Genomic DNA, 27,500 nt, shown 5'->3' with positions numbered 1-27,500 from the left:
GTTAATACCGCTGCAGATCTAAATTTGTGGTTTGCAATGCTGCATTTGGCCTAAAAAAAGAAGAATAAGATAAAATTAAAAGCCAGATTGGTGACCACATCAAGGACCAGAGGTAGATTGGCGACTCTAAACGGCGCTACATCACCCTGCACAGCCCCCTGCAAAGGAACGAACCACAAGATAGTTACGCCGCTGCCCTTCACGCCATCAGATCGCCGCGGAGAACGGATAGACGGCAAGGACAGGTCGCTATGAAGGCCAGCAGAGGAAACTTGGGTTAGGGTGGCCATAAGGATTACTCTGATGCTGCCACCCTCTTCCACGGTTACGGAGCAATATATATATATATATATATATATATATATATATATATATATATATATATATATATATATATATATATATATATATATATATATATATATATATATATATATATATATATATATATATATATATATATATAATGGTGTAATTCTAAGAATTAAGTAAACTGTCTGCAATTCTCGAGGTCAGAATGCAAGAAAGGAAATAAGATTAACGTATGAGGCGACTTTTTCTCTTAGTTCCAGAGCGTGTTTTATGAATGAAGGGTTGTCATGCTCCCTTCATCAACCTGCAGAAGCATTCATGTGTGAACAAAGCTTTCCTTGTCAAGATTAAAGAAATGAGTAGAAGAAGGAATTAAACGTTCTGCACTAACTAATGTAGGTACATAATACTGTGAGTATTGAGTGGTAGGAAAACACAAGTTGAGACAAGGTACTTTATTTTCTTGTCTCAACTTGTGTTTTCTTACCACTCAATACTCACATTTGTCTTCATCTCAACAACATAATACTGTGTTGTGAAAGGCGGTAAAGTAAGAGGACTTCAACACTGGAAATGTTCGTCGTGTTTTCTAGCAAGAACCTTCTTCGTGGAAACGACTGATTACTAATAATTCAAAGAGAATCACGCAAAGTTTACAGATTATTCTTTTAGAACCAGATTACCCATCAGGCAGACAAGGCACGGTGCCTTGGCCTACGAAGCTACGCTGGCCTACAAAAATGTACTATAGGCACATCACTTTTGTATTTGTTGTTTTGTATGATTAGCTGACTGGTATATTAATAGAGATAAATAATAGTAAAAAAACGCAAACTTAAAGAAAACGTAAATATAAACTAAGCAATAAAACCGAGAACATTTTTTTTATTCGCTTGGAGAGTTTTGAGATGTTTATTTTACCTATACTGTATACAAATAAACGGTCGAAGCTCGGGGTGGTAGACATTTAGTCACATACTTTACAGTTATTTTCCTAACTAAAGAATCTCTCAAACCAGCAATACTGTATTGCTTTCCCCGAACTCAAAAAAAAAAAATATCAGAATTATATGTTGTGACCACTTACGAAATGGATAATCAGTCCCTGATTACTTTTACCTAACGATTGCAGCCTCCCTCCCAATACTCCGGAGCGGTGATCTTCCTCTCTCCTCCCTGCTCGGCGGGCGACCCAGCAGCCACTTGCTTCACCTTTTGGAGACAACTAAACGAGAAGAAGCGAATTTTACGGAATGGGGTGTACAAGAAAGCGTATTTGGTAGAGATGGCAGTACATGAAGCAAAAACTTTAGGTTACAAGTGACTCTGCTTCTATGTCATGTGCTTATCTTTATTCCACTCCGCCTTTGCCGATTGATCTATATCTTTACTTACATTATATAACTAGGTATGCTGAAACTTCAGAAGAGAAGACAAAACTTGAGGTGACAGCCGATTCTATATTCTGTCGCAGCCATTTATTTAGTCTTCTTTAATTTTCCAATTGCTTATTAGTTTGCTACGTCTTTGTTTTCTTATACTATCACTATAGACATGCTGGAATGTCGTATTAATCCGTTTTCTTGCCATGCATTACTATTCAACAATTAATTCCCAGTGTTATTCGCTCAGTGACCATTTAATTTTATTTCACTGGACATGTTGAAACTTCAGTAATCTCCATTTCTATTTTAATACATATTATAACGTACTAATTTTGTTTGTCGCTATTCATTTTCGTTTGCCTTCTTATTGGGTAATCAATTGTAATTATATTTTATCACATCACTGGACGTGCATTGTATTCTGACCTAAATTTTCATACTATAAAACACTTGTTTTTGTTGTCTCTTCGTTTACTGATTTATCTGTTATTTTGTATCACTATCCATGCAATGGCAACGATCTGTATTCTCAACTTAGACAATAGTAATCTTTCTCTTTTTTGTCCACGAGGAACGAATTCCAAATAGGACACGGATGCTCCCTCAGTCACACACTCCTTTTGACAAATAATTTCTCAGGCAGGCCACGTAGAGCTTGTATGTATACAGTCCTATTACAGAACAGTCGAATGGATGAGCTTTGTTACATCCTCACTTACTAATCACCTATTACTCGACTCAGGAGAGAGAGAGAGAGAGAGAGAGAGAGAGAGAGAGAGAGAGAGAGAGAGAGGTTCGCCTCTCCTTTCCAGGTGTTACGACGATAAATGGTTCTGTGGAAACATGGATACGCAGCTTACGGGACCGTTCTCGACCAACGTTCAAACATTCTTCCGAAAATTAAATGAACCTAGAGTCAAGTGAGGTAGCGATAATGTGGAGGCAAGCCATTGTTGTACCCATATTCAAGAAAGGAGATAAAACTCTAACGTCTCATTATAGATCGGTCAGCTTAATTTCAATTGTAGGTAAACTAATGGAGTCAATAATAGCGAAGAACATAGGAAGCATCTAGAGTTTAGACAAACACAACTTGATGAACCACTCTCAACAGGGGTTTACGAAGGGAAAGCCGTGCCTTACATACTTGCTGAATTTTTATAATAGAGTTTATGAGGCGGCAGATAATGGTGATAGTTATGACATTCTATACCTTGAGTTTGGTAAAGCGTTTGACACAGTGCCGCATCAGAGGCTCTTGAGAAAGATTAGAGCGCAAGGGATAGAAGAGAAACTAATAGGCTGGATAAAGTCGTGCTTGGACGATAGGCAACAGAGAGTTGTGATATGTCTGAGTGGGATTAAGTAATTAGTCGGGTGACAAAGAGATCAGTTTTAGGGCTATTGTTATTTTTTAATGAATGTCAATGATTTGAATAGTGGAATTAGTGATGATAATAGCAAATATGCGGACGACACGAAGATAAGTAGATTAATTAGGTCAGATTCGGATGCCATTGCTCTGCAGGCAAATTTCGATAGGATGAACGAATGGACAGACAGATGGTAAATGCAGTTTATCATTAACAAATACAAAGTACTTGATAAATTAGCGTAGGTAGAGGAAATCCACACAATAGGTACGATAAACGAGGCCTTGGTAGGTTCAGAATATGAAAAGATTTAGGAGTTATACATAGTTAACTTGATTTGACCTCATTTAAGAGTGTTCCAAGACATTTATTCCTTCCTTTTTACAAACTCTCTCTCGGGCCTACACGGAGACTGGCATCTGAGAAGGCCTTTTATTGTATTCTTTATATTGTGCTTGACCAGCTTTTCCTTCTTACATAAAAGAAAATCTCGGAACTTGGTCTAAGAAAACAATCCATAGAGGCTAGAAATAAGGCAAATAGAATATTAGGATGAATTTTTAGGAGTGTAAAAAGCAGAAGTCCCGAGATAACATTAAAGTTATATTTGACGCTGGTTAGACTTCATCTAGATTATGCTGTGCAGTTCTGCTGGTTCCCACATTATAAGAAGGATACAGGTTTATTCGAATCAGTGCAAAAGGGAATGTCTAAAAAGATACAGGGGATGACAGATATTCCCTATACGTAGCGAGACTGAAGATACTAAATTTGCATTCTTAGACTACAGAGATGTAGGTTACGAGGGGACTTGATATAAGTATTAAAGTGGTATAAAGGGGGATTCATACTTGTCGACATGTGACTGAAATTGCAAGTCGGTAGAGTTTTCGATTGAATATCGGTACCTAGCGACTGGAGAAACCAGTCGCAAAACAAGACCGACATGTTGGTCTTGTTCAGTCGATTTGCGACTTTGTTTACGTTGTGACGTCACGGAGAAAGGTTTGAAAATGTGCTGTCCAGATGAAGAGAAGATTTCGGAAAGAGCACTCTGGAACCCTAAGAATTAGTTTTACGGCAAAAAAAAAAAAAAAAAAAGTTACGCAAATCGACGTTCAGTGAGATATAGCTGCCACTCTCCAACAACTGTTTCCTTTTATGCAGGGTGTTGTTGGAGATGAGTAGTAAATACTTGTAATGATTTAATTGAAGCTTTCGGTACGCCAATTAAAAGAACTGTAAATAGCCAGCTACCGCTTCGGAAGACATCTTGTTGAGCATGTTTACATTCGCTTACCGCCAACCAACCGATACTTCCCAGTCGCAACGTGTGAACGTGTTCCGACTAAAATGGCACTGTCGATACTTCCAGCGACTTGCAATTTCAGTCGCATATTGATACGTGTGAACCCGCTTTAAGGGTCTTAACAAAGGGGACAGGAGAAAAGTTTTTACGATCAGTAGCCAGGACAGAACCAGAAAAAATGGGTTTAAGCTTCATTGATTTAGATTTAAGAAATAAATGGGAAGAAACTGCGTGGTTCTCTAACAGAATGGTTGATGAATGGAATTATGGAACTCGTTAATCATACTGTTAGAGTTGAGTCAATAAGGAGCTTTAAAAAACAAAAAGACAAATTTATGGATGAGGATGATAGGTGGAATTAGGTAGGTTTGTTCACGCATGGACTGTCACATGTAGGCCTGGCGGTATTTTACAGCTTCCCTCAGTTTCGTATGTTCTTATGTTCTCAAGACATTCTGAATCACTTCATTCCTTAAAATGAATCTTGAAATATATAAATAAAAATAGAAAAGAAAAAAAAAACTGAAGACAATAGCGTAGTCAGCATACAGGTACACAAATAAAATGAACATGCGACATGAAGCCTGCATGAATTACTGAGGGAAAGGAGTATAGCCAATCCAGCCAAGGATACAACTCAGGTAATACACAGTGCTATCCAAACATTCTCCCCAATGGTATCCTATATTACCTTAATTCTCCCATCATATGGGTGAACAAACTCAGTTTTATATTCTTTAATAATGTAAATATATTAAATCTGAAAAGATTGCATAGTAGGAGTACTGGTGAATGATTTATGCCGAGAAGAAGAAGACTCTCGAGAAGACTAGACTGGAGTTGCGTATCCTCCTCCAGTAACCAGTCTCTCGTTGGCGACACGGCAGTAATCGAACCCTGTGTGTGAGGAAGTGTCTCTCTCTCTGTCTCTCTCTCTCTCTCTCTCTCTCTCTCTCTCTCTCTCTCTCTCTCTCTCTCTCTCTCTCTCTCACACACACACACACACACACACACACATAATAACAATGTATAAAATGGTTAATGGCATTGAAAAGATAGACAAGCAAGACCTGGTGCTGGTGACAGAAGCTGGAAGAACAAGAGGACATGCAAAGAAGATCAGTAAGAGGCAGTGTATGAAGGATATTGGAAAATACAGTTTTCCACATAGAATGGTGAAAAAGTGGAATGCTTTGAATGATGAAGTTGTTGTTGCACACAATGTGCTTAGCTTTAAAGAAAAAAAATAGATAAATGCAGATATGGAGACAGGACACTATGAGCCCCGCTCGACCCCTGTACAATATAACTAAGTGAACACACACACACACACACACACACACACACACACATGTATATTTTCAGTATTGTATGCACTGCAATTACTAATAAACCGTATTATTATTATTATTATTATTATTATTATTATTATCATTATTATTATTATCATTATTATTATTATTACACACACGCGCGCGCGCGCGCGCGCGTCTGGTATAACAATAAATTCAAATTTATTACACTAAAAAAATAGATAAATATAAATAAATAAATAAATAATAATGATAACAATATGTTTGGCAAGGAACAATCATATTGTTAACAGCAGCAATGTATAGAGTATACCTAAATCCATTGCTGCTGTTAATGACCAACTGCATCTGTAAGCTTGTATGTTATTTCTGTTTTCAGACGCAAGCACAGTGTGCATACTCTAGTCTAACACCTAAAGATAAGACTGAACAAGTGAGTGAACCTTCCATTAAAGCTAGTTGTGATCTCGATGAACGTTTCCTTTTGTGTCTCACAACCCAAGGGGGCAGTCACAGTCTGCCCTCTAAAGAAAATTCTCCTTCTTCACACAAAGCCTCATGCACTTACCACACATACATCCTTCACTCCAAACCCAGCCTCGGAGTCCCATTCTGGGGAGGGGACCAGAAATGTCCCCAGTTCGGACTCCTTTCTTGAGATCGACCCCAAATGTCTTGACACCTCCCTCAACTTTTTTCTACATTAACTTCTGCAACATTCACGGTCTTTAGATCTAATTTTCAATCTGTAGAACACCACCTCTCCTCTACTAAACCTCATCTTCTTTTCCTCACCGAAACACAGCTGTCTGAGGCAACTGGCAGTAGCTCCTTTTCTGTTAACTCCTACTTTCTTTATCCTCATTTTCGCTCCAAAGCTGGATGTTGCGTATATGTGCGCAACGACTTAACTTGCTCTCATGCCCACGCTCTCGAATCTTCCAAGTCTTCCACCATCTGGCTTAGACTCAATGGTCATTCTCTAACTAAATTCATCTGTACAGTCTATCTCTTTCTTAACTCCTCTGACTATAGTAAATTCTTAGACTATTTAACTTTCAAAGTGGAGCACATTCTGTCCCTCTACCCTTTCGCAAAGATCTCCATCCTTGGAGATTTCAATGTTCACCACCAGCTTTGGCTTTCTTCTTTCTTCACTCACCACCCTGGTGAACTAGCCTTCAACTTTGCTATCCTCCATGACCTAGCGTAACTGGTCCAACACCCTACTCGTATTCCTGACCGTCTTGGAGACACGCCCAACATTCTTGATCTCTTCCTCATCTCTAATCTTTCTGCTTATGGTGTCACCCTATCATCTCCATTGGTCTTCTCCGATCACAATCTCATTTTTGTATCTTGTCCTGTTTTTCCAATCCCTCCTCAGGATCCCCCAAAGCGGAGGTGCCTCTGGCGTTTAGCTTTTGCCAGATGGGGAGACCTGAGGAGGTATTATGCTGATTTTTCCTGGAATGATTACTGTTTCCGTGTCAGAAACCCATCTCTTTCTACTGCACGTATAACGGAGGTGATAGTGTCTGGCATGGAGGCATACATTCCTTATTCTTTTTCTCAACCTAAACCTTTTAAACCTTGGTTTATCACAGCATGTTCTCATGCTATACATCATAGAGAGGTTGCCCACAAAAGGTACTTGAGCCTTCCATCTCCTGAATTTCATGCACTTTATATTTCTGCCCTCATAGGTTAGGTCTCTCAAACTTGGAACTATTTTGGTTGCAGCTCTTTTAATCCTTTCTATCTTCCTTATATCTTTTTTATTATGTAGTGACCCTATAAGTGCAGCATATTCTAGTTTAGGTCGAATCATGTATTCTACTAATTTTTTCATCACCTCGTTCATCACCTCGTTTCATTCCTGACTGTCTTGGAGACACACCCAACATTCTTGATCTCTTTCTCACCTCTAATCCTTCTGATATCTGGCCAAAAACATCTCCAGTAACTTTACTTCTTCATCTTTCCCTCCTTTATTTCATCACTGCCATCTCTTCTGTCTCTAAAGCTGTACTCTTCTCTCAAACCTTTGCTAATAACTCCACTTTGAATGATTCTGGGCTTGTCCCTCCCTTTCCTCCTCCTTCTGGCTATTTCATGTCTTCAATCAAAATTATTCGTAATGATTTTTTCCATGCCCTTGCTGGCCTAAACCTTTGAAGGCTTATGGACCTGATGGGGTCCCTTCTATTGTTCTTAAAAACTGTGCTTCTGTGCTTGCACCTTGCCTGGCCAAACTCTTTCAACTATGCCTATCGACTTCTATTTTTTCCTTCTTGCTGGAAGTTTGCTTACATTCAGCCTGTTCCTAAAATGGGTGACCGTTCTAACTCTTCAAACTACCGTCCTATAGCATTAATTTCTTGCTTATCTAAAGTTTTTTTAATCTATCTTCAATAGGAAGATTCTCAAACCTCTGTCACTTCACAATCTTCTGTCTGATCACCAGTATGGCTTCTGTCAAGATCGCTCTACTGGTGATCTGGCTTTCCTTATTAAGTCTTGGTCATCCTCCTTTAGAGATTTCGGTGAAACCATTGCTGTTGTATTAGACATGTCAAAAGCTTTTGATAGAGTCTAGCACAAAGTTTTGATCTCAGAACTGGCCTCCTACAGTTTCTATCCTCTGCAACTTCATGTGAAGTTTCCTCTTTGACCGTTCTATTGCTGCTGTGGTAGACGGCCACTGTTCTAAATCTATAAACAGTGGTGTTCATCAGGATTCTGTCCTATCACCTACTCTCTTTCTATTATTCATTAATGACCTTATTAACCAAACTTCTTGTCCTATCTGCTCCTACGCTGATGATGCCACCCTACATCTTTTCACGTCCTTTCAGAGACGACCAACCGTTCAGGAAGTCAATAGATCACGCAGGGACGCCACAGAAAGCCTGACTTCTACTCTATCTAAGATTTCTGATTGGGGCAGAAAAAAAAAAATAGTGTTCAATGCCTCAAAAACTCAATTCCTCCATCTATCAACTCGAGACAACCTTCTAGACAACTATTCGCTCTTTTTCAATGACACTCAACTCTCCCCCTCTTCCACACTGAATATCCTCGGTCTGTCCTTTACTCATAATCTTAACTGGAAACTTCACATCTCATCTCTTATTAGAACAGCTTGTATGAAGTTAGGCGTTCTGAGGCGTCTCCACCAGTTTTTCTCGTCCCTCCAACTGTTAACACTGTACAAGGGCCTTATCCGTCCTTACATGGAGTACTCTTCGCATGTTTGAGGGAGTTCCACACATACAGTTTTATTAGGTAGAGTGGAATCAAAAACTTTTCTTCTCGTCAACTCCCCTCCTCTGACTGACTGTCTTCAACTTCTTTCTCACCGCCGAAATGTTGCAGCTCTTTCTATCTTTTATCTCTATTTTCATGCTAACTGCTCTACTGATCTTGCTAACTGCATGCCTCCCCTCCTCCTGCGGCCTCGCTGCACATGGCTTTCTTCTTCCTCTCATCCCTATTCTATCCAACTCTCTAATGCAAGAGTTAACCAGTACTCTCAATCATTTATACCTTTCACTGGTAAACTCTGGAACTCCCTGCCTGCTTCTGTATTTCCATCTTCCTTCGACTTGACTTCTTTTAAGAGGAAGGTGTTAAGACATTTGTCCATATTTTTTAGCTAATTCCTTTAAAATCTTTTAGGGAACCTGCAGTTTCAGGGGGCCTTTTTTTTTTTTTTAATGTTTTGTTGCCCTTGGCAGGTCTCCCTCTTGAATGAAAAAAAAAAATGCTCATTTCATTTTTCTTAGTAACTCATATGTTTCCCCAACTATATTGTTGACGTGTTTTTCCGGTGATAAATTGCCATTTATTGTAATAGCCTACCCAGGTTTTTCTCTCGTTTTCTGAATTTCTGCCCCTCCCATAGTGTAAGATCTCTTCTGCCTTCTTTTGCTTTTCCGTAGTTCCATCACTTTACACTTTTTTGCTTTAAATTCATTTCCCATTTCTTGTTCCACTCATGTATCTTATTCAAGTCTTTCTGTAGCATTTCACAATCCATGTCATTTTCCACTCTTTTCAGTAACTTTGCGTCATCTGCAGATAAGCTTATATAACTGTTCACCTCATCAACCACATCATTGATATACACTAAGAACATTACAGGGGCCAGAACCGTTCCCTGTGGAACTTCACTTATATCTCTGCACCATTTTGATTCTTCACCTTTTATCTCTGTCCTTTAAGAAGTCTGTTATCCAATCCAATACTTTTCCCTGTAAAACACCTATATTTCTAATTTTCCATAGTAATCTTTGATGTATTTTATCAAAAGCTTTTTTTTAGATCCAGGTAGACACAGTCTGCCCATCCGTCATCTCCTGAATTTTATCTATTGTTCTAGTGTAAAAGGTCAATAGGTTTGTGACACAAGATCCTCCACTTCTGAACCCAAATTGTCTTCCAGTTATTGTATGTGACCCTTCTAGTTGTTGCATCCATCTGTCCTTGACTATTACTTCAGCTATTTTTGCAGCCACGCTTGTTAAGGACACTGGTCTGTAGTTCAATGGTTCTTCTTTGTTACTTCCTTTAAAAATTGGTACAATGTTTGCCCTTTTCTGGTCTAGAGGGATTTTTCCTTCTTTAAAAGAACACACTATGATATTATGTAGTATATTTGCCAGCTGGTAATGAAATTCCCTCAATATCCAGTTTGACACTCCATCCGGTCCTTGAGCCTTATTCACACACAAGGTTTTCATAATCTTCCTGATTTCCCCGACTTCTACATGGATCTTTCTCATTTCCTTGTCCCTGTGACCTGTTTGTGTCCCTTCAAACTTGTTTTCTTTGGTGAATACCGATTGGTAGCTGTTGCCGCTACCACCAGAGAGAGAGAGAGAGAGAGAGAGAGAGAGGAAGAGAGCAGAAGAGCCATGTTTTGGTTTAAGAAATGCTGATGTAGGGCCTAAGCGAAGAAAGACGCCTTATACAAATGGCCAGCATCGGTGACCTATGACCTCATATGTAGGGAGACTGGGTGTCACAGTGAGGCCCGCGGGGAGAATACAGCACAGGTCCGAAGGAGGAGGACGTGTTGTTGAAGGTCTCGTGTGCAGAGAAGTTTACCACCGCTTAAGTTTACCAGGACACCCCAGACCCGTAACACGTAAGTGAAAGTGCTTTGAAGTTAGTGATACTTATTGGTGCACTTCAGAATATTAATAATATCTGTGACACATTTGATATGTGCTCGGGACAGTCAGAGGCTGTGAACGAGTGCCTTTACGTAATATATATGTATTAAAGATGTACTGTTGTTTTGCTATTATTATGATGCTCATCTTCGGATGGTGAAGAGCAAGAGAGATGAGTTCGACCTTCATCAAGTGAAGGGCTCTTCTCTCTTGCTCATTTCACTGGAGGGGCGTGAGTATTGCTATTTACTGAAATTACCGATGTTAAGGTGAATGTTTGTTTCTAGGTTTCGACCAAATATACCAATTGCGTCGACGTGAGGGTCTCATTATCCTGATCATCATCATCATCATCATCTACCGCCTCCTGCGGCGGTAACAGTCGAAACGTGGGGCAACCAGAAGCGAGTGGACAGCAGAGGCGCGACCGACGGGGCTGGCCTTCTCTTTGACCCCAGGAGTGGCGGGCGGGGCAGAGCGGAGCGTGGGACGGCGGCCAGACAAGTGCGTGCGCTCGTACGTGTCCCTGCTGCGGGGACCGCTGGCGACCCAGCGGGACGACCGCAACGGAGCGCCGTCGCCCAGCAAAGGACCGGAGAGGAGGGACGGTTGCCACGTCGTGCCAGACGTGAGTGCCCGTCCAGGTGCCATCTTATTCCCCGCCGTAAGTCTCTCTCTCTCTCAACTGGTAAGTGTTAGAGCTCTCTTTCTCGTTCCCCGTCAGTTCTCTCTCTCCTCGAAGTGGTAGACGTGTTGTGTTGTAGTGGGCTCGCGTGTCGAGGCGTACTGCCACGAAGGTGCTGGTCGCAGGCACGTGAGGGCGTGGCACAAGTTCGGTGAGCACACGAGGGTGTGTAGCGCTCGGCAAGCACGCGGGTGTGCTTCGGACTCGGCAGGCGCGTGAAGGTGTGCTACGGACTCGGCAGGCGCACAAGGGTGTGCTACAGACTCAGAAGGCACACGAGGGTGTGCTACAGACTCAGCAGGCACACGAGGGTGTGCTACGGACTAAGCAGGCACACGAGGGTGTGCTACGGACTCAGCAGGCACACGAGAGTGTGCTACGGACTCGAAAGCACACGAGGGTATCACGGAGAGGATCGACTACCTAAGCCCACGAGAGGCACCATCGTCGTGTCCTAACGGAGATGGCAAAGAATAAAGCAGAAGCAAGCAGCCCACCGAGTAGTGAGGAACTACCCAGTCCTCCTGCAGTAGAGTGGCAACGAGACGAGCCCCAGTGTAGCAGAGAGAACGAGCTCCCGAAGGCAAATTTGGCCAGAACAGCGGAGTGACCAAATGAAGGAAATGTATGACCATCTCATGAGTACACTGCAAGGCGTGCACCGAGAATTAGCTGCGCTCTATGCTCCAGAAGCAACAGGAAGAGATCACGCAACACAGATGTCGCTGAAGCAGAACGTCAGCCACGCCATGGCGTCTGAATCGCCACTGACACAAAGGGGAGACTCATCCCGGTTCGAGACGCAAGGACAGACGCCCAACCAGGGGGAGGGCGACGGGAGAAGGAACGAGCTCACTGCACCAAATGGAAGCGTCAACTTGGGAGCTCGGGAGCCCACAACGGAGGCATCAACAAGTGGAAACTGGATGAAAGAAATGACCACAATCATGCAGTTCAACCAGAGGCCTGTGCCCACCTTTAAAGAAGGGACGTGCGTCGAGTATTGGACATTCAAGGACAATTTTGAGAAACACGTTCGGTCGGGCAACATAACAGATTCGCGGAAATTGGAATTGCTCATCTCAGCATACTCTGGCTCGGCTAAACAAGATCTTCATGGGTGCAACCGGTATGCAGATCCTACGGAGGGATACCAGCAGGCCTGGTTGATACTGAATGACAGGCATGGAAATCAGCGAAAGTACATTCAGTTCTTAGTGAGGGAGGTCATGTACGGCCCAAACCTGAGCTTAGAAGACATCGAAGGATTACGTACCTTTAGGAATAATCTGAGTTCCTGTGTGAACAACTTAAAACAATTTGGAGCACTAAACCAAATTGATGCCTATGAAATACTGCGTATCATCACGGACAGGTTTACAGGGGAGCTGAGCACTGACTACGAAAAGGAGATGGACTATTGGGAAGAAGTAAACGGTGAAATTGAAAGTGAAGCAGAGTGGATGTTAGGCTTCATAGTGAGAGTGGTGAGGAGGACGGAAAAGCGCCTACCTGTAGCGGCCTCAGGAGAAATGCAGCAACGAGCGCAACAAGAACGCCCAAACCAATTCACGAAACGAGCTATAGGACTCGTCACTGCTACCTCCACAGAGATGGAAGGTGAATCATGCTTTATATGCCAGGGAAACCATGAGGCGAGTGACTGCGGGAAGTTCCGCAACATGGACGTGGGGGAGCGCGTGAAGCTAATGAGACAGGACCGCCGCTGCTTCTCCTGTTTTAGACAAGGACACTGGATAAAGAATTGTGTGCGCAGGGTTAAGTGTGGCATGAGTGGCTGCAGTCAACGCCACTCAAGACTGCTACATACTGCCCCACGTAACACCGGACGCGAGGCGCGTCCGTGGGAAGCCGCAGGTAACCAGCAAACAGTGACAAGGAGCCTCATTGATGACATAGAAACTGAACCGCTCACGAGGGGAGACCGACGCAGACCGCTCAAAGGTACGGCGCCCTCGACTCCCTCTACCAGTGATGCTTACCGAGCAACGACTTACAAGAGAGCAAGATGGGAGGCCGAAAACACCACCCCTAACACTGAGAAAGATCTTCACCGTTGGGTCAGGGGAGAATCAACAAGGGAATCAACGAGAGGAGAATTGAAAGTGGAGAACTCCCGACAGGGATCTGACTAAATGGCGCGGAACAGATTGCTCTCCCCATTATCAGAGTTAGAGTTACGAAGGAGTGGAGCGAAGAACCAGGCGTCATCACCGGAGCCCTCCTAGATTCGGGCAGTGACAGATCCTACTGCACCCGCGATCTGGCCAATCAATTGCATGCCAAGGAAAAACTGATAACGCTATCCATTGGAACCATCATGGATGAAGGAAAGGAAGTCACCACTGAAGAACTCAACTTGAAACTGACTGGTATCGGAACAAGGAGGAACCGTTCTATCTTTCTCTGCAAAGTACTCATAGTACCATCGCTGCCGTCCTCTCTGAAGGGCTCAATTGCTAAGAATAGAGACATAGTCAGATGGCCTCACCTTCAAGACATTCCCCCGACCTGTATACCAGGGGGAGTGGACCTCCTCATAGGTCTAGACACACCACAAGCCCTACTGCCTTTAGAAATAAGGGCCGGAGGAGATGGAGAGCCGTTTGCAACGCAACTCTCCTCGGCTGGACCGTCAATGGCCCTATGAGATTTGAAGATGGGGAGCCTATTGGAGCAACGAACGTGCGCACTACCGGGATGACAGCGATAGCACAGAGGCAACAGAGTGCGATTCGGTATGGTTCCATTCTAGGAAGTGACTTCTCACTTCATTGTGGAGATACTATCTCGATGGAAGACCGAAGGGTAATAGAATTATGGTCATCAACCGCGCAACAAGTAGATCGGCATTACCAACTGCCTATCCCATTCAGATACAAGGAACCAGGCCTACCGAATAACCTGAAACTCGCAGAACGACGGCTTATAGAACTCAGAAGACGCCTGATGAGAGATCCAGCCTTATGTCTTCGTTACCAAAGGGGAAATGAAACGCTTGGTGGACGAGGGACATGCGGAACGCGCATCGCACTTGGACTCTCTGCCAGCAGCTGGAACAGTCTGGTATCTGCCGCATCATCCAGTATTAAACCCCAAGAAACCGGAAAAGGTAAGAATAGTATTTGATTGTGCAGCGACATATATGTCGACTTCATTGAATGATCAAGTAATGCAAGGGCCAGATCTTAACAATGACCTGATGGGCGTCTTGCTCAGATTCCGACAAGATCGAGTGGCCATAATGGCGGACATTGAGGCAATGTTCCATCAAGTTCTAGTACCACGAAAACACCGAGACGCCCTTCGATTTCTGTGGTGGCCAGGCGGAGAACTGTCTGAACCTCCTGAGACATACAGAATGAAAGTACATCTGTTTGGAGGAGTCTGGAGCCCGTCATGTGCAGCATACGCCCTACAGCGAACATTCCAAGATCACGGCCGAGACCTCCATGAGGCCATCACGAAGGCAAATCGAAACTTTTACGTGGACGACCTCTTACTCTCAGTGAACTCCACGAGCAAGGCGACAATTGTTGTACACCACTTGAGAGACCTATTGCATAAAGGGGGCTTCAGACTCACGAAGTGGGCCTGCAACTACAGCAAAGTACTACAAACCATCCCACTGACAGAGAGGGCAGCGGCAGTGAAGGAAATTCCACTGACGGACAAACTTCCCACCGAAAGAGCTTTGGGTATCCTGTGGGACTTAGAGAAGGATCAACTTGCAGTACAGGTTCATATCCCGACCAGACCAGAGACAAAACGTGGCCTCCTCAGTATGATTAGCTCCCTTTATGATCCACTCGGCATCCTTGCTCCATGCGTCATCAGAGCCAAAATGATCTTTCAAGAAGAATGCAGGCGTGGAACAGGATGGGACGACCCCCTAGCCGACGAGTCAAAGGAAGCATGGAGGAGGTGGTTGAGAGGTTTACCTCACCTTAAGGACATAAGGATTCCACGTTGTTACCAACATGACATCGAGAGCACCACTACAGATATCCAACTGCATCACTTCAGCGACGCGTCTCAGCGAGCATATGGTGCTGTATCTTATCTGAGACTCACAGACATGATGGGGTTACACCGTGTTGCCCTTGTGTATGGCAAGGCCAAACTGGCCCCCCTGAAACAACTAACCATACCTAGACTAAAACTGTGTGCGGCGGTATTAGCTACAAAGGCGGACGAGCGATTACGAAAGGAACTAGACCTGTCCGTGTCACAGTCATTGTTCTGGACAGACAGCACCACTGTCTTGAGATACATACGAAACACTGAAAGGCGCTTCCATACATTCGTGGCGAATCGCATAGCTGTCATACATGAAGAGTCTGATCCAGATCAGTGGAGATATGTGAGCTCGGAACTCAACCCCGTAGATGACACTAGTCGCGGTTTGCGTGGCGACGAGCTTGGAGGGTGTAGTAGGTGGACCCAAGGACCACCCTTTCTATTGCTCAACAAAAATCAGTGGCCAGTGGAAGGCGTGACAAGGGAAGGAGTTCCAAGCGATGACCCAGAGGTGAAAAAGGAAACTGGAACCTTGATGACATCCACTACCCAGAAGGAAGAAACCCTAGACAAACTGTGGAACAGATACTCCTCATGGTATCGACTACTGAAAGGGACTACATGGCTGAGGAGGTTCATAACGTGGCGGGGCAACAAGGAAAGAGGCTCCTGACAAGAGAAATTTCTGTCAACAGAGGAAATGGAAGCAACGAGGTATGTAGTACTGAAGTGTGTGCAACGAAGATACTTTCCTGAAGAACTGAAAGCGCTACAACGAGGACAGCAGCTGAGAAGAGCCCGATAAGACAGTTGGAGCCCTTTCTAGACGCGGAAGGCTTGATCAGGGTAGGCGGCCGGTTGAGGAGAGCTGCCCTTCAGCAAGATCGAATGAATCCCATCCTCTTACCCAAAGAAAGTAAGATCACGGAACTCATAGTGAGGGAAACACATGAAGACAAGGCCGGACACTTGGGAAGGGAATACACGCTCGCTAGAATACGCGAGACCTACTGGATCCCGAACTGCCGTAGAGTGCTGGACCGACTATTACGCACTTGCGTAATCTGCCGGCGTAACAATTGGAAGCCTAATAAGGGACGACCAGCTGACTTACCAGAAGTCCAGGTGAAGTCAGGCGCACCGGCATTCACATACGCTGGAGTCGATTGTTTCGGTCCATTTATGGTAAAGCAAGGGAGGGCCCGGGTAAAAAGATGGGGCTGCATCTTTGTCTGCCTGACTATCAGGGCCGTTCACCTGGAAGTTCTTGCAACACTTAGTACTGACTCATTTATTGCAGCCCTTATGAGATTCGCAGCTCGAAGAGGACTGCCGAAACACATCCGTTCGGACAATGGGACCAACATGATCGGCGCATGCCGAGAACTACGTGACGCAGTCATCAGTTGGAGTAAGGATGATAAAGTTAGAAAGACACTCTTGGTGAACCAGATAGAGTGGCAATTCAACCCTCCAAGAGCTTCACAAATGGGCGGCGTGTGGAACGACAAATCTGCACCGTGAAAAGGGTTATGCAGGCGATAGTAGGCTCTCAACTGATGGATGATGAGCGTCTTCATACTCTACTCTGCGAAGTAGAAACGGTCATCAATGGTAGACCACTCACCCCTTCATCGAACGACCCCAATGATCTTGAAGCACTAACGCCTCGTCACCTCTTGAGAATGAACTCTAACAGCTTCCCCACTGAAGACAAACCGACGTTGGGAGACACGTATCGGAGGCGATGGAAACACGCTCAGTATATGGCAGACCAATTCTGGAAGAGGTGGACTCGAGAATACCTCCCCACCCTGAGGAAACGGCAAGGAACATTCAAATCAGGACACAACCTCCAGCGAGGAGACATGGTCATCATTGCTGAACCGTCTCTACCACGAAACAAGTGGTTGTTAGGATTGGTTATAGAAGCCATGCCGAGTGAAGATGGTGAAGTTCGCAAGGTGAGGGTGAAAACGAAGAGCTCAACACTTGTTCGTCCGGTTACGAAGCTGTGTTGGCTAGAAGGAGTTGGAGATGAAAAATTAGGGCTTAGTTTCGAGTGAAACTCGACAGGGGGAGTGTTGCCGCTACCACCAGAGAGAGAGAGAGAGAGAGAGAGAGAGAGAGAGAGAGAGAGAGAGAGAGAGCAGAAGAGCCATGTTTTGGTTTAAGAAATGCTGATGTAGGGCCTAAGCGAAGAAAGACGCCTTATACAAATGGCCAGCATCGGTGACCTATGACCTCATATGTAGGGAGACTGGGTGTCACAGTGAGGCCCGCGGGAGAATACAGCACAGGTCCGAAGGAGGAGGACGTGTTGTTGAAGGTCTCGTGTGCAGAGAAGTTTACCACCGCTTAAGTTTACCAGGACACCCCAGACCCGTAACACGTAAGTGAAAGTGCTTTGAAGTTAGTGATACTTATTGGTGCACTTCAGAATATTAATAATATCTGTGACACATTTGATATGTGCTCGGGACAGTCAGAGGCTGTGAACGAGTGCCTTTACGTAATATATATGTATTAAAGATGTACTGTTGTTTTGCTATTATTATGATGCTCATCTTCGGATGGTGAAGAGCAAGAGAGAGATGAGTTCGACCTTCATCAAGTGAAGGGCTCTTCTCTCTCTTGCTCATTTCACTGGAGGGGCGTGAGTATTGCTATTTACTGAAATTACCGATGTTAAGGTGAATGTTCGTTTCTAGGTTTCGACCAAATATACCAATTGCGTCGACGTGAGGGTCTCATTATCCTGATCATCATCATCATCATCATCATCTACCGCCTCCTGCGGCGGTAACAGTAGCACTTATATTCATTATTTCTGCCTGTGATTTTGCATCCTCATATATGACATTATCAACTTTTAATCTATCTATTGTTTGCGTTTTTTTTCCCTCATTAATATACTTATACGAGGCTCAATTTTGCATTTGTCAATTGTATCTTTCTCATTGTTCGTTTGTTCCTCTCTTAGTGTTTGTACATATTAATTTCTTACGACCTTAAATTCTTCCCAATTATCAATCATATTCCTCCTCTTTTTCTCCATCTATTCCATGCTGCTTCCTTTTTCACTTTTGCTAATTTTCATCTTATGCTATACCAATCTTCCTTTCTCTCCGCCTCACTGATTCCGGTTTTGGGAACATATCTTTTAATCCCTTCATTATAAATATTCATAAATACATTCCGCTTCCCTTGTAGGGGAAGATGGGGTAAGACGGACCCATGGGGTAAGACAGAAGCATAAAGGGCAAGTTTCAAAATTTGACTCCTAGATATCCTTCACGTCGCTCAACAATGATGACATTACTGCGCTTCACAAGGAAAGAAATTGTCATTTTATGCAGTGCGGATGTTATACGCACAAGGTAAGGCACTGCTTGTTTTATATTGAAATAGTTATTATAATGATTTAGTATTTATGTTATACATGGCCATGAGTGTATACATGATATATAGATGCCATAAATTGCCATAGTAAACATACATACTTTGGTAAACGTCTCGACATTTGAATATTTACCAATGGGTTAAGATGGACCCCATGAGAGGGGAAGAGTGGGTTTGTTGTGCTAATTGCAAAAGCTGGGCTCATGAGCAGTGTGCTGAGGAAGAGGTATTTGTGTGTGATTTATGTCATTAAGTTGTGCAGGGAGAGATGATGATGAGGGAGAGTTTTTTCTATTTTGTTTTTTTGTTTGTTTGTTCGTTTGATTTGTATCAATAAATTTGGCTCATGGGCAATGTGAAAGGATACAATGATGACGAGGAAGAGTTTTTCATTATTTTGTGCTTTATGCCAATAAGGATTTGTTTCTTCATGTTCAGTTTGCGGGGTAAGATGGTACCCTGGGGGTCCGTCTTACCCCCATCATTTTATTTTGGGCCCAGTAAAAATCATTATTTTGAAAATTTTTGTGCTTCATTGTTTTCCTTTGAAAACCGTGATCCGGGTGAGGACTTCGAGGATAACATCCCAAAGCACCGCCACAAACCCACAAACTACCAAAACTCAAATAAATGTGGTTTCTAGACTCAATATTCTGTTAAGTGGTCCGTCTTACCCGACCTTCCCCTACTTTATTTGCTGTATATAGTTGATTCCACTCAGCTTCTGCGAAGTATTCCTGGGTCGACTTTCAATGCCTCCTCATTTCGTGCAACTTATGTAGTTTCCCTAATCCACTGTGTCAGTGTTAATCATTATTAAGTTTAGTAGTGTATATCCCCACGACTCTTTTCCCAGCATACCTTTTTTGCAGTTGAAGTCACCCATAAGTATTATATTCTTGCTTTCTTGCAACATTTTTTTTTTTTTTTTTTTTAAGAATTTCCCGTATTTATCAACATCCCTCTTGATTCCAAGCAATAATTTTTGGTGTTACATATGTTACTGCAACATCTCTTTTCCCTTTTCCTTTAATTTTATCTTAAGTTTGATTACTTCTGCCACATACCTTTTCCTCAGTAACATCACTCCTTCTTTCTTACTATTCCTAGATCTTAACCAAAAATTACAATTTTACATTTTCTGCTGGCTCATTTAGTTTAGTTTCTGTTATGCCCATGAAGTCTGGCTGTTTTACCTTAATGTAATTATTAACTTCCTGTAACGATGATATTATACCATTTATGTTTGTATATACTGTTGACCATTTTACTGTTTCTACTTACATTACTTACTCCTCTTATTCTTTGCTTGTCAAGTACCACTTCCTCATCCTCTCGTCTTTGACCCTCAAGAAGAACTTCTCTACCAACGATCTGTTCTCATTATATTTTTCCTTTGTCTCTCTTATAAGATCGTTTATTTGATTTCTCTCCTTATTCATGTCCCGTTTTATCCAAATTTTCTTGAACCGTACTGTCTTGCCCAACCTCCACGCATGCTATATTATCTCTGATGCTGTAGATTGTGCTCTAAACTTGACTTTCAGTGGTCTTCCTCCCTCTGTAATTTTCTTAGTCTGTGCACTTTCTCAATTTCGCTCACCCACTACCTCACCTCTCTGAACACTTCTTACCACATATTCTGCTACCATTTTTTGTTCTTTTTCCTACTTGAATTTTTACAGGTTCCTTTTAGTTTAACCCATTGATAATTATGCCCTTCTTCGTGTCGTATAATTCACCACGGTCTTCTGCTGGTCACCCAGCCAGACTTTTCCATTACCGAGCGAGCTCAGAGCTCGTAGACCGATCTTTCGGCAGGACTGAGACATTCTACACACCGGGAAAGAGAGACCATAACCCCTCGATTTACATCCCCTACCTTCTTGTTGCTAAGTGCTAGGTGAACAGGAGCTACACATTAAGATGCTTGCCCATTTGCCTCGTCGTGCCCAGGACTCGAACCCAGGCCTTCTCGGTTGTGACCCGAGTGTGTTAACCACTACACTGTGTGTGTGTATTTTACCTAGTTTTAGTTCTACAGGGCCTGGGCTTTATGCTCGTGTGGCCCCGTCTCCATATCTACACTTACCCAACTTTTCTTTAAAACTATGCACACTCGTTGCTGACACCACTTCCTCACTCAAACTGTTCCAAGTCTCAACACATCTTTGCGGGAAACTAAATTTTTTTAACATCTCTCAGACATCTTCCCTTCCTCAATTTCTTACTGTGCGATCTTCTAATGTCATATTCTTCTCTCAGGATTAGTTTCTCATTATTCCTTTAATCAATTTATAAACTTGTATCAGATCCCCTCTCTCCCTTCTCTGTTCCAGGGATGGTAGATCCATAGCTTTTAGTCTCTCCTCATATGTCATCCCTTTAAATTCTGGAACCATTCTTGTAGCCCTTTTTTGTAGTCTCTCCAATTTCCTTATGTGTTTCTTTTCATGGGGGATCCACACAACTCCTGCATATTCCAACCTGGATCTTATTATAGTACTTATCAATTTCTTCATCATTTCTTTGTCCATGTAGTGAAATGCTAATCCAATATTCCTTAGCAAATTATATGTCTCTGAAAATTCTATCAATATGGCTTACCGGTTGACTGTTTTCTTCCATCGTCACTCCCAAGTCCTTTTCCTTTCTTACTTTTTCTAGTTCTACTCCATCTCCCATCTTATAGATTCCCACTGGTCGTCTTTCACTTTTTACCATTTCCATGACATGGCTTTTGTCCACATTGAATTCCATCTCCCATTTTTTACTCCATTTCTAGAGCTTGTTTATGTCTTCCTGCAGTATTTCACAATCCTCTTTTTGCTTTATAACTCTGCACAGTTTCGCATCGTCCGCAAACAGATTTATGTAGTTGTTTACTCCCTCTGGCATGTTTATATATATATATATATATATATATATATATATATATATATATATATATATATATATATATATATATATATATATATATATATATATATATATATATATATATATATATATATATATATATATATATATATATATATATATATATATATATATATATATATATATATATATATATATATATATATATATATATATATATATATATATATATATATATATATATATATATATATATATATATATATATATATATATATATATATATATATATATATATATATATATATATATATATATATATATATATATATATATATATATATATATATATATATATATATATATATATATATATATATATATATATATATATATATATATATATATATATATATATATATATATATATATATATATATATGAAAAAGTATTGGTGCCAATACTGACCCCTGTGGCACTCCGCTGTCTACTGTTCTCCACTTTGACTTCATACCTTTAACTACCGTCCTTATTTCTCTCCCCCTCAAGTAATTTTCCATCCATCTCAATGTGCTTCCTTTTAAGCCACCCTTCTCCTCTAACTTCCACAGTAATCTTTCATGTGGCACTTTATCAAATGCCTTTTTTAAATCTAAATAAATATAGTCAATCCATCCCTCTCTCTCTTGTACTTTATCAACTATTCTAGAGTAGAAACTCATAAATTTGGATTCCTTAGTAAAGACCTGAAATTTACTATTTAACAGTTCTGCCATACTTTTTGTGTCTTCCACCATCCCGTTCTCTCCTTTTAACCTTTCTATTGTGTGTGTGTGTGTGTGTGTGTGTGTTGTTCACCACGGTCGTCTGCTGGTTACCCATCCTGCCTTTCCCCTACTGACAGAGCTCAGAGCTCATACTGACCGATCTTCGGGTAGGACTTACACTTAACACGCCGGGAAAGCAAGGCCACAACCCCTTGAATTACATCCCGTACCTACTTACTGCTAGGTGAAATTGGGCTACACATTTAAGAACCTTGCCCATTTACCTCGCCGCTTCCCGGGACTCGAACCCAGCTCCTCTCGATTGTGAGCCGGAAGTGGTAACCACAACAATAACCGGTGTGTGTGTAATTCACCTCGGTCATCTGCTGTCACCCAGCCACCATCCCCCATTACGGAGCGAGCTTAGAGCAGTGTGTTTTCCTCGTCTTTTCATATGTACTATGTTGCGTAACCAAGTTTGAATAACATTGGATTTCACTACCACTATTGTTACTACTGTTGCTGCCTAATCATGTTCCGCGGTGCTATGTAAGCAAGCATGTGACGCTTTATAGCACGTATGTACAGACGACAATCTTCCAGCACGTGCCCCATGTGAGGCTGCGCTGCCAGTCGAGGATCCTATTCCAAGGAATATACATGTATTAGGTAGAAACCATTGATTCTACTCATAACCTTTACCCTCCTTGCAAACAATGAAGATCTTAAGACGCTGCCGCAACAGAGAGCATAAAATTATATACCATCGACTTATTCATTCAAATTGATGGGCATTGTCTTCCCATCTCTTTTAAAAGAGATGCCAAGACATTTGTCCGTATTTTTTGGCAGATTCTTTCAGATCTTTTAGAGAAACTGCAGTTCCGGTGGGCGCTTTCTTTTTCTTTTTAACATATTGTTGCCCTTGGCAGTCCGACCCCGCCCCTACGCCTCCTGTTTTGAAGCGAACTCTCGTTAAGTCTTTTACTGTTGCCCTTGGCAGTCCGACCCCCAAGAAAAAAAAAAAAAAAAAAAAAAAAAGGTATGTATGTATATATATATACTTAGTGCATACTTACGTACTTACATTTTTAAAGCGAACTCTCGTTAAGTCTTTTACTGTCATAACAACGATGATGATGATGATGATGACGATGATAATAATAATAACAATAACAATAACAATAATAATAATAATAATTCTATTATTATCAATGCTTATTCATAATGGTAACCAAGAGGCTGGACTTTATAGTCCAGCCAACAACCATGAGGTTGTAAAAAGTGCACATGTACAGTGATATTTTGCAAAATTGTTCCAGTTCCTTGCTAACTTTATCGTTCATTGACGTAGTTACAAAAATTGGTTAGGAATTTATGATAATGACCGTGTTGAAGAGATGCTGGTGCTTTCATTGAGAGAGAGAGAGAGAGAGAGAGAGAGAGAGAGAGAGAGAGAGAGAGAGAGAGAGAGAGAGAGAGAGAGAGAGAGAGAGAGAGAGAGAGAGAGAGAGAGAGAGAGAGAGTCCACATAATTGTTAAATACCCTTTCTACTGAAACCTTACAAACATAAAAATCTCAACAGGTGTTTGACAGCTTTCACTCCAACTACATCAGTTTACAAAGTATTTTAAATATAGTTAACCCTGTCATATTTAATCTTCCAACCTAATGTAAATAATCTATCTTACTTTTACCAGAATTACTCAATACATCCCCTCCATATAACTAACCAGTCCACCCCCATCTTATTCAATAAATGCTTAGTTATTCATCACATTGCTTTCACTAGACCTCAACATCATCTAATGATCATCTACCACTCAAATATATAATACATTCCATACTATTTTCTCCTTTCCTGGTAAGATCTATATTACTAACCATCATTCCTAGGACAACTTTTCTTATCTTACGGACACATTTTAGTCTTTCTCATTACCACATCATCTGCATTCATGTAAATTTTTCCCCAATCTCTACCTTTCATAGTTCATGTTCATGCAAATTGCTCTTTCCTTTTCCTTAAAACATTTTCAGTGACATACTTGTTTGTGCTTGCATTTCTTTCATGCTAATTTTAAAGAGTGCCATACTAAATATTTGAATTTTCCACCCGTTTTTGTGTCTGCCACTACCTTGACATAATTTTCCATTACATAAATGGAGTAGACAATAATTCTGTATCCCTGCTCAATTCTGTTACTGATAATAGCTCCAGCTGTTTAACAAACACATAGGCTCCAACAATTTGTTACTATTGTACTTCATTACAAAGCTTTTGTTCTGTTCAATTCAGGATACTCTTCAAAATTTCTCTTATTTATATTAAGAAATAATTTAGAAATAGATATCTAAAAGGTCATTCAAAAAGGTTAAAACAAAATAGTATGTAATAAGATTTTTTATTTAGTAATTCCTGTGGAAAAAAAGAAAAGAAAAAGATTATATTACATTCCAAAAATGTTTTAAATATGACCTAAAGGTATTTGGTTACTTATCAATATACCAAACTCACACTTTCCTAAAGAACAATAACAATAACAAGCCATATTTTGTCATAGAGCACTAGGAGAAACTTCCATCTAATTCTTCTATCCTGCATTATGATACAAATAAATATGGTAGCTGTACTCATTTAGCCTGGCACTAAATTGTACAGCCAAGCTGAACCCTCTTATCACAGAAGGTGATTCATATAGAATAATTTATATATTATATCTAGATAGTAAAAACAATGAAAAGAAAATCTGCAGTGACTTTATCAATGCTTAATTTTGAGAAGGCAAACAAAAGTGATTGCAATGTGAAATAGAAAAGTATGACACAAGTGTGGATGATGTAGAAGGAAAATGGAGACAACCTGGATGAAATAAATTGCTGACACCCATGTTGCAAAAGGAATGTTTTTAGGGAACAATTTCTCAGTACATGATCTAGATACACATGAAAAAGAGGAGAGGAGAGTACATGACAAGCTAACAAGGCTGATTGACCATTCATTATGCAGTAAGTGAAGCATTGAAGATGGATGTAGTGTATAGATAGAAAAAAATAGTAATAAATAAATAGATAAATACATAAATAAATAAAATAATAATAAATAATAATAAACTTTATATTACTTAATGTGAGAAATCCTTCAGAATATGAAATGAGAAAGCCTTGTCTCACATACACTACTTTACTAGGAATAGTGGTATAGCATATAGATGGATGGCATCCTATTCACCAAAATCATATATACATACACACAGTGGAGACTCAATACTCGAACAACTTAATAGTTGAACTTTTCTATACTTGAACACAAATGTTTGATTTAATACTTGAAAAAAAGCCTGAAAGTTGAATGTTCACATGGTTGTAAACAAAGGCTTCCTGGCCTCTCCTTCCCACTCTGCCAGCCATGCTGCTGCAGCCATCAAATTAACGTTCTCATGTGTTGTCTGTAATTTTTCATTTATAAACTTAAATTAACACCAAAGGCTTATTAGTGGTGAAAATATCTTTTAATCGAAGGGTCTCACATTGGGTTTTAAACAAAGCTCTGTCCTCTCCCTTTTTGCTGCCACCATTGTCCTGTTCTGATACCGGTATCACCAGTAATACCGATATTCCAGTATACCGAATACCGGTGAGCATTCCTAGTTTTCTCGCAGTCTTGAGAAAACAACATTCTTCTGCGTTCGGTCTGTAGTTTTTCATTTAGTAAGTTATGATGGCACCAAAGAGGCTTATTAGTGATGAAAATAAGGAATCTAGTGAGAGTGCAAGTGTTAATGAGCCAAAGCCCTCCATTACTGGGTTGACAGGAATCACACCAGGAGAAAAGTTACAAAGACTTTTTCTTGGATGATGACTGGTCCTTCGATGAACTCCCTTTTCCTCCCCATTCTTCTCCCCTCCTCTTTTATGTTATCCATCACCAGCCTTCACTTCCGGCAAGAAGAAGAAGAAGAAGAAGAAGAAGAAGAAGAAAAAAAAAAAAAAAAAAAAAAAAAAAACTCCTTTGAAGTTTTGCTAAGATTAAAACGAATAACCTGATTTATAGATATTGTTAGTTGAACTCTTTGATACTCGAACAGCCATTTGGAACGAATTCAGTTCTGAGTATTGAGTCTCCACTGTAATGTATTGAGATAGAACTTCAAAAATAATTAATACTGAAATGATTGCAAATGCATGTTACATAGTACACAGAATAAGTGTGTGTGTGTGTGTGTGTGTGTGTGTGTGTGTGTGTGTGTGTGTTTATATATATACATATATACATACATATATATATATATGTATATATATATATATATATATATATATATATATATATATATATATATATATATATATATATATATATATATATATATATATCTTTTCTGTTTGGAGGTCGCCACTAATTTTTTCATCATTAATACAGTTTTTGGTACTGAATACGAATATGACATTCATTTTCTCGAGAAATGAAAGATAGTTGCACAAAAAAAGGATTTAATGCGCACTACCTTGCGACGCGCCTTACTTCATGCAATAGTAATTAACGGGCACAACAATACACAGTCGGGTGTCACGCGGCACGTTTGAGACGACCGTGGACAAGACGGATGTGAACTACAACTTTCAGTGGTTATCTACCAATATTTTGACCGAAGAAGACTCTGTTAAATTTCTGCAGAACTTTAATATCATAGAAAAAGAGAAAAGGTGTAAAAAGAAACATCAATTGATAATTAAAAAGACAAACGAAAATGTATCGTGGATGTGTTACAAGAGAGCTTGCCGTGATAAAGTTTCAGTGAGAAAAAACACTTGGCTTGATGGCAGTACCATTCCATTCAAGAAAATCATTGTC

At 41.0% G+C, this 27,500-nt stretch overlaps 2 protein-coding genes across 2 annotated transcripts; both read left to right on the top strand.

The window, feature by feature from the left end:
- Positions 1–14,822: 14,822 nt before the first annotated feature.
- Positions 14,823–16,271, top strand: LOC123514155. Its single transcript, XM_045271805.1, has one exon. The coding sequence runs from the start codon at positions 14,823–14,825 to the stop codon at positions 16,269–16,271; it is 1,449 nt and encodes a 482-aa protein (XP_045127740.1).
- Positions 16,272–17,124: 853 nt separating this feature from the next.
- LOC123514382 lies at positions 17,125–18,380 on the top strand. The gene is made up of 2 exons (XM_045272268.1): positions 17,125–17,990; positions 18,310–18,380. Exon 1 carries the CDS (start codon positions 17,131–17,133, stop codon positions 17,662–17,664), a length of 534 nt encoding a protein of 177 aa, XP_045128203.1. The 5' UTR covers positions 17,125–17,130; the 3' UTR covers positions 17,665–17,990; positions 18,310–18,380.
- Positions 18,381–27,500: the final 9,120 nt, after the last annotated feature.

Source organism: Portunus trituberculatus, chromosome 37 (assembly GCF_017591435.1).
Source record: "Portunus trituberculatus isolate SZX2019 chromosome 37, ASM1759143v1, whole genome shotgun sequence".
In the NCBI taxonomy this organism is placed as follows: domain Eukaryota; kingdom Metazoa; phylum Arthropoda; class Malacostraca; order Decapoda; family Portunidae; genus Portunus; species Portunus trituberculatus.
This window is presented reverse-complemented; position numbering and strand designations above follow the sequence as displayed.